Raw genomic sequence first — 15,633 nt, forward strand, 5'->3', positions numbered from 1 at the left:
ACGCACCAGAACTGTTCCAAGCCCCTTATACCCACTAAAACCACTCCAAAACATCATTATAACACCAATACAACACATACAAACCATAGAAACAACCTTACATCAAACTTTTCATGGTTGATTCATCAATCTATCTCAAAACCTAACTTTTTATACAAACTCAATCAAGCCATAGAAAAGGAAAACAAACATGATCAATCACCACAACACAACAAGGATATCATTTATTCATCATACAATCATTCTCAAACAAACTTAGATCAAACAAAGATCACACAAGATAATTGTGGAAATTGGAACAAGAAGAACAAGAACAAGAACAAAACTATAAGAATCATACATCCAAGATAAATTAGATTCACCCCCTTACCTTGCTATAGCAACGATCGGAACTCGAATCGGTCGAGAATCCACCAATCTACACTTTTTCCTTCTTCTCCTCTTCTTCTTTCTCTCTTCTCTTTCTTTCTCTTCTTTTTCTTTCCATCCTTTTTCCTTTCTCACAAATATCTCTTTCTTATAAAGAAAATATTTACCCCGCAGAAATGACCAAAATGCCCTTACGCTCAAATATCGTTCAAACGCCCCAAAACGCGGAATATTACCTTAATAATATTTCCGGTACCAAAAATATGAAAACCTTCAATTAAATATTAGTCCGCCATCCCGAACTAATACCGACTGAAACAACTCCAAAAACGGTACAATTCCAATAAACGTCACAAACGTCCAAATCAAGTATATACTTATTTTCCGGGCGTTACAGACGGTATGGCCAAAGGCTCTCCTCTGCTTAGTTCATGTGGAGGTATTTTTCGCAACTATAATGCGGATCACTTGGGAAGTTTTTGCGAGTTTTTGGGTGATGGTAACTCGGTGTCTGCGGAGCTTTGTGCAGCTATGCTAGCTATTGAAAAAGCTCGTGTCTTCAATTGGAAGAAGTTATGGCTAGAAACCGATTGCATTTTAGTGGTTCAAGCTTTTTCCAATCCCAATCTCGTTCCTTGGAAAATCAAGGCTCGTTGGCTTAAGTGTCGTGCGTATTCTTTAGAGATGGATTTCATGATCACGCACATCTACCGTGAAGCCAATTTTTGTGCCGATTTTATGGCTAACCTTGGTTTACTTTATATGAATTTTTCTTGGTTCCCTTCTTTACCTTTTGGCCTTGTTAGCAATTTTTTGTTGGACAAAGTAGGCACCCCTAGAGTTAGAATCTGTATCTAATGGGGCCTCTTTGTTGGTTTCTTGTATGTTCCTCTTTTTGATTAATATATTCTTCTTTTTTGATTAATATATATATATATATATATATATATATATATATATATATATATATATATATATATATATATATATATATATATATATATATATATATATATATATATATATATATATATATATCGTTAGTTGTATTTTCATACTGAATTGCTAACTAATTTTTAGAATAATAAATATTATACTCTATATTAGAGTCATCATTGTAATTTATGCATGCTTTCTATATATCAAGGTAAAAGAGAGACTAATTTTGTTCAGGAGCACATATTAACCAAAAGTTTGGTTTTGTATGTTTATATTTATTATTAAAAACAATAAAAACAAAATCATTTTTTAACCAAAAGTTTGGTTTTGTATGTTTATATTTATTATTAAAAACAATAAAAACAAAATCATTTTTTAAAGTAATGTATTATAAATAATGTATTTTAGTATTTCAACCATGACTCTTTATATTCAAAATTCACCAACAATTATAATCATTATTGCTATTAAGATTTAACCTAACTATCTTTATTAAAAAATAAATAAGATCGAAATCTTTTTTTAATACCTGTATTTCCATTAATTTTTAACGACGACTCTCCGTATTCAAAATCCAAAATAATCAATGCTTACCTTTATTGACGTTACCTAATCAACTTTATTGAAAAAATATAAAAATCAATTTTAATTTATTGATATAATCCAAATATTGTATTCCAAGGCATTGCTATACACATATTGAATCATTTTAATACTATGAGTGTCAAATAAAAAATATTAACATTTTCAAACTAAATAGGAAAATTACTAGAAATTTTGCTTTAAAAGAATTAATACTTTTATTTTTACCGCAAAAAATCATAATTATTTTATTAAATTCTAACATAAAAATTGATGATAGAAAAACTTAAAATATTTAAAATTAAATCAATCTACTTCGGTAATAATTAATAACCTCAACTAATATAGGGTTCTAAAAAAACTTTTTTTTAAAAATTATAATTTTGACAAACTAATTTTAAGTTACTTAAAAAGAATTTATTTGACATTTTAAATCTTTTAAATTATTTCTAACATGGAGTACTATAAATATTTAAACTTTTAATTTTTATAATTTCTTTGATTGGATTCTAATCTTTATCATTTTATTCACAAAAATCTATAAATATATAAGTTTTCTAAATTAAAATTGATTTCTTGTTTCTAAGAAAAGGAAGGTTGTAACACCCCACACATATATGTCTAGAATAATATGCATAAAGTATTAATTATGGTTCATAGACGACAAATACATAATATTTGCAGCGGAATTAGAAGTACATAAATACATAAGCCGAATGTATCATGGCCAAAATACAAGTACATCATAGGAGTACATGTCCAAAACATAAGAACTAGTAAGCACGATAAAGAACTAAGAGAAACATCCAAGCACCGCCAAAAGATCTAATCCATCTTTCCCTTACCACGATCTTGTCTCGAACCACGTGAAAAAAAATATAATTGGAATGGGATGAGATTACTAAATCTCAATGAGCCCGCCTATCCTATTAGTCCACTCGGGTCTAAAGGGAACATACAAAAATGAACGAATCCACCATTGATTCGGGGTTATTCTTACTTCTGGTACAAATACGGAGAAAATAATCAATTCATCCTCCATTGGATGAATAATGCAAATATACAATTATATAAGCAACCAAGTATGCAGAACCCGCATCCATATACGGGGAATCCAGAAACGCGTTAATGCCTCGACTAGGTTATAAAAACACACCCTCGATGAATCACGCCCATGCCTATTGTCAAGAGACTTGTACAAGCACACCGCAAGATGATTAGACGGGTCCGCACAAGCCTAAATGGCCGCGAGATGACCTTAGCCTAATTGGCGTCATTGTCCCGTTAACCATCTTCACGCACATGTGTAAACGCCGAGTACAATACGCCATCTTGACACATGGGTCCATCGGGCGAAAGCCTAGTGATGTAGCCTACATGGCACCACTAGAGATGGTTTACCTGTCATGCGTAGGCCTACTTGGCCGCACAACGCCACCATACCGAGCACGCAAGTGTGTTAACGCCAATTGGGAAAATGCCTAAAGACCCTCACAAGCACACTGTAACGGTAGCTCAGGTGTGAGCCCAAGATCACATGATCGGGGCTGTCCCATTGATCACAAAGCTCGGGAAATAACGCAACCTAGCCCCCGGCCCATTTCGATTCAAGCATACACACATATCAATCGCCAATCACACAGGCACACAATCCCAATTGTTTAACCGAAACAACGGGCATCAACAATATATTCATGTCTCATCACAATATAGCATTCACATGTAAACATAATGTAGCAATTAAGTGCAATGAGATTAATTCATTCTAATCATGCATAATTCACATATTAAAATTATCACATCCATGATCATATATGACATTAGCATGTTTAAATACCAATTAAACAAGTCTCACATGACTAAGGAGACATTCGGTTCCCTTTACGGAACGAAACTGTTCTCAGGGGAAATAGCAACATTCAATTTCACTCGATACGACACACTAAGTGGGGTTCAAATATAATTGAATCTAGCATTCTGTTTTGGGGACCAATTTTATTAGAAAGTACACGTCGCTAGCTTTCCAACGATATAAAGTTTGCGCGAAAAGGACTTACGACGCAAAAGTTATGAATTTCCGAAGTTTGCTGATTTTTTTCCCTCTGCGCCCAGGGTAACCGATTACCCAAACTCAGTAACCGATTACTGGCACTAAAAACAATCCAAAATTGCATTTTTAACAGAGTAATCGGTTACCCAAAGACCCGTAACCGAATACCCTGTAGCAGAATCAATTTTCTGTGTTTTAGAAGCTCTAAACCAGTCCCAAACATCCCATGGTTGACCCCCTACACTTATAAAACAGTCCCAACGAAATTGCATCATACAAATACATTTAAGAACATCAGCATGCAAGGATTATAGCAGAACAACATAGTTAGCATCATTGATTCATGATTTGCTCACAATCCCTAAACCCCAATTGAATCCCCACATGCAAAACCCCATGGTTGCTAACTAGGGACTCACCTTAGAGATGAAGAAGATGATGATGAAGCTGTAGCAAGATGGAGGTTATGGTAGAATTAAGGCTAGGACAGAATCTGTTGCATGCAAGTAGTGAGCTTTGGACCAAGTTGGAACTTTTCTCCTCTTCCTCTCTTTCCACGCTTCTTTTCTTCTTTTTCTTCCTCACAAAAATTTTGTTTTGACCAAGGAGAGAATGAGGGAACCAAACAAGTCCCAATTCTATTTAAGAGTGAAATTACCAATGTACCCCTCTTATTGCCACTAATAGGTTTAGTTAGAACAATAGACCAAATAGTAGAAATATATATCATATTTATCCATCTCCTTTTATACCAATCACATTAGTAGTAATAATGATTGAAAAAATACGATATCGGGTATTACATTCTCCCCCCCTTAAATAGAATTCGTCCTCGAATTCAAAAACTTACCAAAACAAGTGAGGATAGGATTCCCGCATCTCTGACTCAAGCTCCCACGTAGCTTCCTCAAGACGCGTCTCATCCCATATCACTTTCACGATAGGTATCTCTTTACTCCGTAGGGACTTGCTAGCACGCTCTAAGATACGGTAAGGTCGAGGATCATAGGAAAGATCTGGTTCTACTTCAACAGAATCCGGAAGAATAGGATGAAAAGTATCGGGCATGAACTTTCGGAGCTGAGATACATGAAACATATCATGCAGTCCGGATAGTGAAGGTGGTAATGCTAACTGATAAGCCACTTCACCCACCCGGCTCATAATCTGATATGGTCCCACGTATCTCGGACTGAGCTTACGCATTTTGAACGGTCCTCCCAACCTCAATCTCGGAGTGACCTTCAAATACACGTGATCACCAACTTCAAATTCTAGAGGTCTTCTCCGTTTGTCTGCGTAATTCTTTTGTCGGTCTTGGGCTTTCTTAAGATTATCTTGGATCATTTTGACTTTCTCGGTAGTCTCCTGTATAATCTCCGGTCCAATAATACTCTTCTCCCCTACTTCGGCCCAACATAGTGGTGATCGACATTTTCTCCCGTATAGAGCCTCATAGGGAGCCATACCCAAACTAGCATGGTAACTGTTATTATATGCAAACTCTACCAACGGCAAATGATCCTTCCAACTCCCACCTTCTTCTAAAATGCAGGCTCTCAACATGTCTTCTATCGTCTGGATTGTCCTCTCCGTCTATCCATCGGATTGGGGATGGTTGTACGCACTCATATCTAGTCTAGTCCCTAATTCCTTATGAAACATCTTCCAAGATCTCGAAGTGAACTTTGGATCACGATCGGACACTATACTAGATGGCACCCCATGCAACCGTACAATCTCCGCTATGAAAAGCCTTGCAAGATGAATCACCTTGTGAGTTGTCTTTACAGGTAAAAAGTGAGCAGACTTAGTCAACCTGTCCACTATTACCCATATAGAATCATACCCGCCTCGAGTACGAGGTAATCCCACAATAAAATCCATGGAGATAGAGTCCCATTTCCATGTTGGTATCTCTAGTGGTTGTAACATTCCTCCTGACCTCTGATGTTCAATCTTAACTTGTTGGCAAACGGAACATTGTGCTACATACTCTGCAATCTCCTTCTTCATTCTCGGCCACCAAAAGTCTTTCTTCAAGTCTTGATACATTTTGGTCGATCCAGGATGAATAGAAAATCTACTCTTGTGCGCTTCATCAAGAATCAAACGCTTCAACTCAAAATCATTCGGTATGCACATTCTCTGTCTAAACAAGATTACTCCATCAGGTGCTCTTACGAAATCAGACATGCCTTCGCTCGCTTGCAATTTCTCATCATACCCCTGTGATATCCGAATTCTTTCTCGTAGCTCATTTTGGATGCTCAAGTTACTAATCAACACACCATTGGGCGTCCATTCAAACTGGAGGTTAAGATTTCGAAACTTCTCCAATAATTCATACTCTAACATCATCAACTCCGCGACTCAAAATTCCTTCCTACTTAAGGCATATGCCACTTTGTTAGCCTTTCCTGGATGATACTTCAATTCAAAGTCATAATCTTTAAGATACTCCATCCATCTCCTTTGTCGCATATTCAACTCCTTCTGGTCGAAGAGATATCTCAAGCTTTTATGATCACTGAACATGTCAAAGTGAACGCCATATAGGTAATGTCGCCACACTTTGAGTGCAAAAACTATTGCAACAAGCTCAAGGTCGTGGGTCGGGTAATTCTCTTCATGAGATCTCAACTGCCGAGACGCATAAGCTACCACCTGGCCATCCTGCATCAATACTCCGCCTAAACCTTTCTTAGAAGCGTCGCAGAACACTTCATAGGATCGGTTTGGGTCCGGAATCACTAATACAAGTGCAATAGTCAACTTCTTCTTAAGTTTCTAAAAACTCTGCTCACACTCGGAATTCCATTCAAAAGCAACCTCCTTCCGTGTAAGCTTTGTTAATGGTAAGGCTAACTTAGCAAACCCCATAATAAATCTCCGGTAATAACTTGCCAAACCTAGGAAGCTTCTGACTTCAGTCACACTCCTCGGTCGATCCCAATTCACCACCGCTTCTACTTTAGAAGGATCTACTGCCACGCCTCCACCAGAGATGACGTGACCAAGAAAACTTACTTCGGATAGCCAAAATTCACACTTACTGAACTTGGCATACAATTGTTTCTCTCGAAGCGTAGACAACACAATCTGCAAGTGCTCTTCGTGATCTTCGGGAGTACGGGAATACACCAGAATGTCATCAATGAAGATTACCACAAACTGGTCCAGATATGGTTGAAATATTCGATTCATGTAATCCATGAAAACTTCCGGAGCATTAGTCACACCAAATGGCATAACTAAAAACTCGTAGTGACCATATCGAGTCCTGAATGCAGTCTTAGGTACATCTGAGCTCTTCACTCGGATTTGATGGTATCCTGACCTAAGATCAATCTTCGAGAACACACTGGATCCTTTCAACTGATCTAGGAGGTCATCAATCCGTGGTAATGGATATTTGTTCTTTATGGTAACTTTGTTCAGCTGACGATAATCGATGCACAAACGCATACTTCTATCTTTCTTCTTTACCAAAAGAACAGGAGCTCCCCATGGAGAAACACTGGGTTGGATAAAATGCTTAGCAAGAAGCTCTTCTAATTGGCTCTTCAGTTCTCTGAGTTCAATAGGAGACATCCTATATGGAGTGATAGAAACTGGGGCAGTTCCAGGAACAAGATCAATTGAGAATTCCGCTTCCCTTTCCGGAGGAAGAGAAGTGATATCCTCAGGAAATTCGCAAACCACAGGAATCTCACGTAAATCTACCCTTACAGTAGGTTCCTTAGAAAGAACTAGAAGAAAGGATCTCTCTTGAGAAAAGAGATAATTAACCGCGCTGATCGTACCTTCTATCAACTTGGTAATTGCATCATCGGAAGAAGTCTCTTCTGCAGGAATGAATATGGCCTTCTCCTTGCAACCAATATACACCAAATTAAGAGATAACCAATCCATCCCTAGAATAACATCAAGCCTCTTGAGGGGTAAGCTAATTAGATCAATCGGGAAGTCACGACCATTGAAAGACACCGAACAACCCTTACAAATCAGTCTAGCTTCCACGGTATCATCCTTTGCCGAAGAAATAATCATAGGATTGGGTAATGGAGTAACTTCCAAACCAAGTCGGTAAACACACTCGGTAGAGATAAAAGAATGAGTAGCTCCACAATCGACTAAAACACATAAAGTTTGGTTGTTAACATAACACGTACCCGCAATGAGATTGTTGTTTCCCTTGGCCTTTCTTGCATCCAGGGTGTACACACGACCTGTAGTCTTCTCAGGAGCTCTCTTATTGGGGCAGAATATGGATATGTGACCTGGCTCGCCACACTCGTAACAAGTCACTGAAGAGTTGGTGCACTCCCTGATGTGCTTCCTATTACACTTGCGACAATAAGGCGGTTGAGCTGATTGGTCACCATAAACCTGCTTCTTCTTTGATGGAGGATTACGGGGCCTCAAGTGTTGAGTAGATCTTCCTTGCTCCCTAAAATTAGTCCTGTTCTGGTTCCTCTCTTCTTGAACCCTCTTCAAGCTGTTTTCAGCAACATAGCATTGCCTCAAACATTCAACATAAGTAGTGAACTCTCTTTGGGAAACACTGTGAGAAATGTCGGCCCTTAAACCCATCATGAACTGGTCAATCTTCCATAGTTCATATGGTGCATAAACAGCTTGTCGGGTGTAATCAGCCAAGTCTTTAAACTTCTCTGCATATTCTGAAACAGACATGTTGCCTTGCTTGAAGTTATGGAATTCTCGCTCCTTCTGAGTCCTCACACTATTAGGGAAATACTTCTCCAAGAATGCCACTTTGAAGTGTTGCCAATCCTTAGGAATCTCTTGTGTGGTGAAATAAATGGATGCAGTGTTCCACCACCTAAGAGCCGGTCCCTTCATCTTCTGAGTAGCAAAGATCACCTTTTCTTCTTCAGTACACTGAATAGCTTGGAACACCTTTTCCATACCAGCTAACCAATCATGGGCCAAAAGAGAGTCAAGTCCGCCAATAAACTCTGGAGGATCCATCCTGAAGAAGGCACGAAAGTCTGGTCCAGCTGCAGCTTGAGGAACGGGAACTTGAGTAGGAGGTTGTTGTCCTTGTATGCCTTGCATCATTTGAGCCATCATCTGATTTTGCTGTATCATCAGCTGCAGCTTGAGGAACGGGAACTTGAGTAGGAGGTTGTTGTCCTTGTATGCCTTGCATCATTTGAGCCATCATCTGATTTTGCTGTATCATCTGCTGCATCATCTGTTTCCAAGGCACACCTGCACTTCCGGTTGCTTGCTCGAGCTCCACGTTCCTAGTTCTGGGCCTTCCGGGACCTCTGCGCTGCTCAGCCATCTCCCTGTCTGTCCTACGCATGGAATCAAGTTGATCAGGCTCAATACCATAAATAAGACATAAGGAATCATACTGATTATACACATATAAGGCAGAATTGTACTGCATTATGATGCGTCTTAGCAAAGTCGAGGATCGACCTGCTCTGATACCAACTGTAACACCCCACACATATATGTCTAGAATAATATGCATAAAGTATTAATTATGGTTCATAGACGACAAATACATAATATTCACAGTGGAATTAGAAGTACATAAATACATAAGCCGAATGTATCATGGCCAAAATACAAGTACATCATAGGAGTACATGTCCAAAACATAAGAACTAGTAAGCACGATAAAGAACTAAGAGAAACATCCAAGCACCGCCAAAAGATCTAATCCATCTTTCCCTTACCACGATCTTGTCTCGAACCACCTGAAAAAAAATATAATTGGAATGGGATGAGTTTACTAAATCTCAGTGAGTCCGCCTATCCTATTAGTCCACTCGGGTCTAAAGGGAACATACAAAAATGAACGAATCCACCATTAATTCGGGGTTATTCTTACTTCCGGTACAAATACGGAGCAAATAATCAATTCATCCTCCATTGGATGAATAATGCAAATATACAATTATATAAGCAACCAAGTATGCAAAACCCGCATCCATATACGGGGAATCCAGAAACGCGTTAATGCCTCGACTAGGTTATAAAAACACACCCTCGATGAATCACGCCCATGTCTATTATCAAGAGACTTGTACAAGCACACCACAAGATGATTAGACGGGTCCGCACAAGCCTAAATGGCCGCGAGATGACCTTATCCTAATTGGCGTCATTGTCCCGTTAACCATCTTCACGCACATGTGTTAACGCCGAGTACAATACGCCATCTTGACACATGGGTCCATCGGGCGAAAGCCTAGTGATGTAGCCTACATGGCACCACAAGAGATGGTTTACCTGTCATGCGTAGGCCTACTTGGCCGTACAACGCCACCATACCGAGCACGCAAGTGTGTTAATGCCAAGTGGGAAAATGCCTCAAGACCCTCACAAGCACACTGCAACGGTAGCTCAGGTGTGAGCCCAAGATCACATGATCGGAGCTGTCCCATTGATCACAAATCCCGGGACATAACGCAACCTATCCCCCGGCCCGTTTCGATTCAAGCATACACACATATCAATCGCCAATCACACAGGCACACAATCCCAATTGTTTAACTCAAACAACGGGCATCAACAATATACTCATCACAATATAGCATTCACATGTAAACATAATGTAGCAATTAAGTGCAATGAGATTAATTCATTCTAATCATGCATAATTCACATATTAAAATTACCACATCCATGATCATATATGACATTAGCATGTTTAAATACCAATTAAACAAGTCTCACATGACTAAGGAGACATTCGGTTCCCTTTACGGAACGAAACTGTTCTCAAGGGAAATAGCAACATTCAATTTCACTCGACGCGACACACTAAGTGGGGTTCAAATATAATTAAATCTAGCATTCTGGTTTGGGGACCAATTTTATTAGAAAGTACACGTCGCTAGCTTTCCAACGATATAAAGTTTGCGCGAAACGGACTTACGACACAAAAGTTACGAATTTCCGAAGTTTGCTGATTTTTTTCCCTCTGCGCCCAGGGTAACCGATTACCCAAACTCAGTAACCGATTAATGGCACTAAAAACAGTCCAAAATTGCATTTTTAACAGAGTAATCGGTTACCCAAAGACCCGTAACCGAATACCCTGTAGCAGAATCAATTTTCTGCGTTTTAGAAGCTCTAAACCAGTCCCAAACATCCCATGGTTGATCCCCTACACTTATAAAACAGTCCCAATGAAATTGCATCATACAAATACATTTAAGAACATCAACATGCAAAGATTATAGCAGAACAACTTAGTTAGCATCATTGATTCATGATTTGCTCACAATCCCTAAACCCCAATTGAATCCCCACATGCAAAACCCCATGGTTGCTAACTAGGGACTCACCTTAGAGATGAAGAAGATGATGATGAAGCTGTAGCAAGATGGAGGTTATGGTAGAATCAAGGCTAGGACAGAATCTGCTGCATGCAAGTAGTGAGCTTTGGACCAAGTTGGAACTTTTCTCCTCTTCCTCTCTTTCCACGCTTCTTTTCTTCTTTTTCTTTCTCACAAAAATTTTGTTTTGACCAAGGAGAGAATGAGGGAACCAAACAAGTCCCAATTCTATTTAAGAGTGAAATTACCAATATACCCCTCTTATTGCCACTAATAGGTTTAGTTAGAACAATAGACCAATTAGTAGAAATATATATCATATTTATCCATCTCCTTTTATACCAATCACATTAGTAGTAATAATGATTGAACAAATATGATATTGGGTATTACATAGGTCATCTTTAAAATGAGATCTTATTTATTTATTTATTTCATATCGAGCAATTTTAAAAAAGTTTTTCGTTTTAATTTCTTAATTTGATATTATATATTTAAAGACTAAATGATTTTTTTGGTAACTTACAATTTTTTTTTATCAATTCCATTCTTTTTAAATTAGCATCATAATTTAAAATTTTAAAAATTATTTTATAGTTAAAAAAATTGAATATTTAAATAATAAAGAAATTTTTGTAAACAAAATATAGTTTATTATTGATAAAAAAATATTTTTTTGTGCAACTAATAACAAAGACAGATGTTAATATTACTTTATTTATAAATTATAAATAAATATAAAACATTTTTTTAGTATAAGAAATTTTATCCCGTGCCTTGCACGGGTAGAGACACTAGTATGACTTAAAAGGTAAATATTTGTAACAATTAATTTTTAAAGGAAATTTTTTTACCCACCTCTCTAATTTCTTGGCCACCTCTGGTAAAAAACTCAAAATATCCCTAACTTCATAAATGCATTTTCAAAATGTATTTTTTTCAAAATTTGTCTTATTTCAGAAATACACTTCCGAAAACTTGAAAAAAGGTGTTTTCAGAGATGCATTTCCGAAAACACCCCTTTTTGGGTTTCCGGAGATACATTTCCGAAAACACTCTTTTTGGGAGAGGGGTGTCTTCGGAGATGCATATTCGAAATATTCCAAGACCAAATTGGTCTTGGAATGTTTCGGATATACACTTCCGAAAGATTTTAATAATTATTAAAAAAATTAAAATCAAGGTAAATCAATACAATTAATAGGTATAAAATCAAGGTGAATCAATAAAATGAAGGTGAATCAAAATTTCCTATACAATTTTAAAGTTAAAAATTATTTTATTAACTTATATAAATCAAAAGCATTTTAATTTCATAAGTAAATTTTGAATTATATATAATTAAATATAAAATTTATTCATTAAATAAAGTTAAGATAAAATCTTTTTTTTAATTTTTTTAAATTAAATAAAAAATTATAACTCATTTTTAATTATGAATCAGAATAGGAATATATAAATATATAATAATAATTTTTGATTTTGTAAGTGAAATATATAAATATATAATAATTATTATATAAATATATAATAATTATTATAAATTAAAACACTCATTTCTTTAATTTTTATAACTATTATATAAATATATAAATATATTTATAATTAATATATAATAATTATTATATAAAGATATAAATATATAATAATTTTTATAAATATATAATAATTATTATAATTGTTATATAAATATATAAATATATAAATTAAAACACTCATTTTTAAAAGTTTTTTGTAAATATATAAATATATAATAATTATTATAAATATATAAATATATAAATAAAAAATTATAACTCATTTTGTAGGTGAAATTATTTTAATTATTTTAATTAAAATTATTTTAAATTTTAAAATATGAATCAGAATAGAAATATATAATAATTATTATTCATAACTCATAAATTATATCAAAATATATAATTATTACTATTTATTACTCATAAATTATATCAAATTTATGATATGTGAATTAATTAATATCCTAAAATTTTTAATTTTTGGGATTTTTAAAATTTTTTTGTTTTTTCGGAGATGCATCTCCGAATTAATCAAAAACCCAATTTTTTGGATTTTTTCGGAAGTGCACTTCCGAAATCTGGAAAAATTTAGAAAAAAAAAATTTCGGAAATGCATTTCTGAAGGTGGGGTAAAGTGGGGTTTTCGCTGGGGGTGACCCCTATAGGGAGGTGGGTAAAGAAAAAACCTTTGTAAATATTTTAATAAGTTATTCTATTTAACATGATGGTGGCTGAAACTATGGCTCCTAACAAGGCCCTTAATGTGGTGTTGAAAAGTTGTTTCTTTGATGTTCACTTCGAAACAGACAATCGGAGCCTAGCTCATATGGTGGAGAAGAAAGATTTTTCCATAATAAATTCGGATATGTTGTGTCATACCCTAATTTTGACCCCCCCTGAGATGTCATACTTTCAGGCTTTTCATCAGAATCAAAACAGATACTCAGAACAGTCACTTGTTCATCTGGTGCTTAATCGAGGGTGTTCAGAAACAAAAGAGCTCGGGCAAATGATCAATCAATAAAATGGATGGTCTCCAACACAAACATAAGACTCAAAAACTTCATTCTATTCACCTATGATTGATTAGACACCCATTACCTGGACCCAAGTTTGCTTACTTCACCGGCCTAGGGTTTTGAGCCCATCAAAGACTAAAATCCGGGATCACATTTGGGAAACCCTAGAGGGCTCCAGGGCATCACTCAAAGGCTTCAATCATCTTCAATTAGCTCATATGACAATATACATAAGGCATTACACTTCAATTCAAGGTCTACAATCATCAATTTCATCTGGTCGACAATTAGGGTTTTTACCCTAATTCACCTGCACAGTTCACTTTTAATCAGGACATGGATCCAAAACTCAAAACATGACTCAATAGCTTCTATTACCTCAATATAATCCATTCATATCATTCATTTGAAGAGGAGAACTTGATTCATTGCCAAAGCCCAAGAATTCACTTCATCTGGAAAAAGTCAATTGTATAGGACCACCTTTGACTTTTAGGGTTTTGGGTCAAGGCATGACTTTTAAGGATCAATATCATCAATATATGATTATTGAAGTCATTTGACCAAAGAAAATCAAGAAAATCAATCAAGAATAAAAAAGGCAAAGATTGACTTTTCATACTTAGAAATTTTTCTAAGTGTTTAAAGGTCTTTTTTTCAAAACTTTGGAAGGCAATATCTCAAAATTTCAAGTACAAACTGAAAAAAACTTCCAACATAAAAGTTGTCGATTTTGATTCAATGAACAACTTTGTCACATATAAGTTTTTGGCTAAAAATCAATCATTGAAGAGATATGGAGCTTCAAAGTTGTTGCCTTAACAAAACTAGCAAAGAAACCCTAGTTTTCTCCAAACTTTATGGGACTTTTTCACAAATTTCCCAAAGGATTTTGAAGAAACTCCAAACTAATGGATTGAAGTACATGCCAAGATATTTCCAAATTACATTCAACCTTCTCAAAATTCATTTTGAGTTAGGAGTTATGTTTGTTCAAAGTTAGGCCCATGGAGTGAAGTTTTAAGGCATAACCAATTTTGGTTTTGGTCATTTTCGTGCAAGGACCTATACTAAATGGTGCATGTACACTTCAAATATATTAAAAGAGATTGGAGAGAATCATTTGAATCATTTGCATCAAGATTCCAAAACATCCAAAAATCAAAGCCATGTGATTAAGTAATCATTACATTTAGGAATTTATGGCAAATGGTGATTCATCAATTGGAATCTTTTCTAAGCCAATTAGAGAGCTCTACACTTCATGTCTGTCCCCAAAGATCAGAAAAGATCAATGGATGGGGAGCTAGCTAAAAAACACCATCACTGCATCTTGGAGATTCCTTGAATTCCTTCATGGCCAAGAAACCAAAATGACTTCACTAAGCAAGCTTACTATCTCCAATTGCTTTGAACATTTTGCCTATAAATACAAGTGCATACCTCAGTATCAAACACACCAAAGCAACTCCAATTCTTGATTTCTCTTTCTCTCCCTCATGCTTATGGTTTTTCAAAGTTCGTTGGCAAGAAGAATCGATATCTTCAAACCAGAGCTCTTCTTTGAGAAGTAAGCATTCTAACATCTCAAGGAGGTTCATTAGAGGTGATCCAAGCACCTGGATCACTTCTGTAAGTGGAGTAACACCATAGTCACTCTCACTTTGGAGCTTAAGCAATTGGAGGTCTGTAGAAGAATTCAGAAGGTAACAAGCCAAGCCAAGCACATCAACACGTTCCCAGAGGTGTAGTGAAGCTATTCAGATGCCTGCAGCACATCTGTAACTACAAATTCATCAACCTCCATGTTCACTTGAAGCTCAATTTGA

At 36.0% G+C, this 15,633-nt stretch overlaps 1 protein-coding gene across 1 annotated transcript; it reads right to left on the minus strand.

Annotated features, from left to right (window-relative positions):
* Positions 1-6,730: 6,730 nt before the first annotated feature.
* LOC131633895 (uncharacterized) lies at positions 6,731-9,034 on the minus strand. The gene is made up of 3 exons (XM_058904569.1): positions 7,822-9,034; positions 7,460-7,692; positions 6,731-7,114 (listed from the first exon to the last, which is right to left on the minus strand). Exons 1-3 carry the CDS (start codon positions 9,032-9,034, stop codon positions 6,731-6,733), a joined length of 1,830 nt encoding a protein of 609 aa, XP_058760552.1.
* Positions 9,035-15,633: the final 6,599 nt, after the last annotated feature.

This window comes from Vicia villosa, unplaced genomic scaffold, assembly GCF_029867415.1.
Source record: "Vicia villosa cultivar HV-30 ecotype Madison, WI unplaced genomic scaffold, Vvil1.0 ctg.001188F_1_1, whole genome shotgun sequence".
In the NCBI taxonomy this organism is placed as follows: domain Eukaryota; kingdom Viridiplantae; phylum Streptophyta; class Magnoliopsida; order Fabales; family Fabaceae; genus Vicia; species Vicia villosa.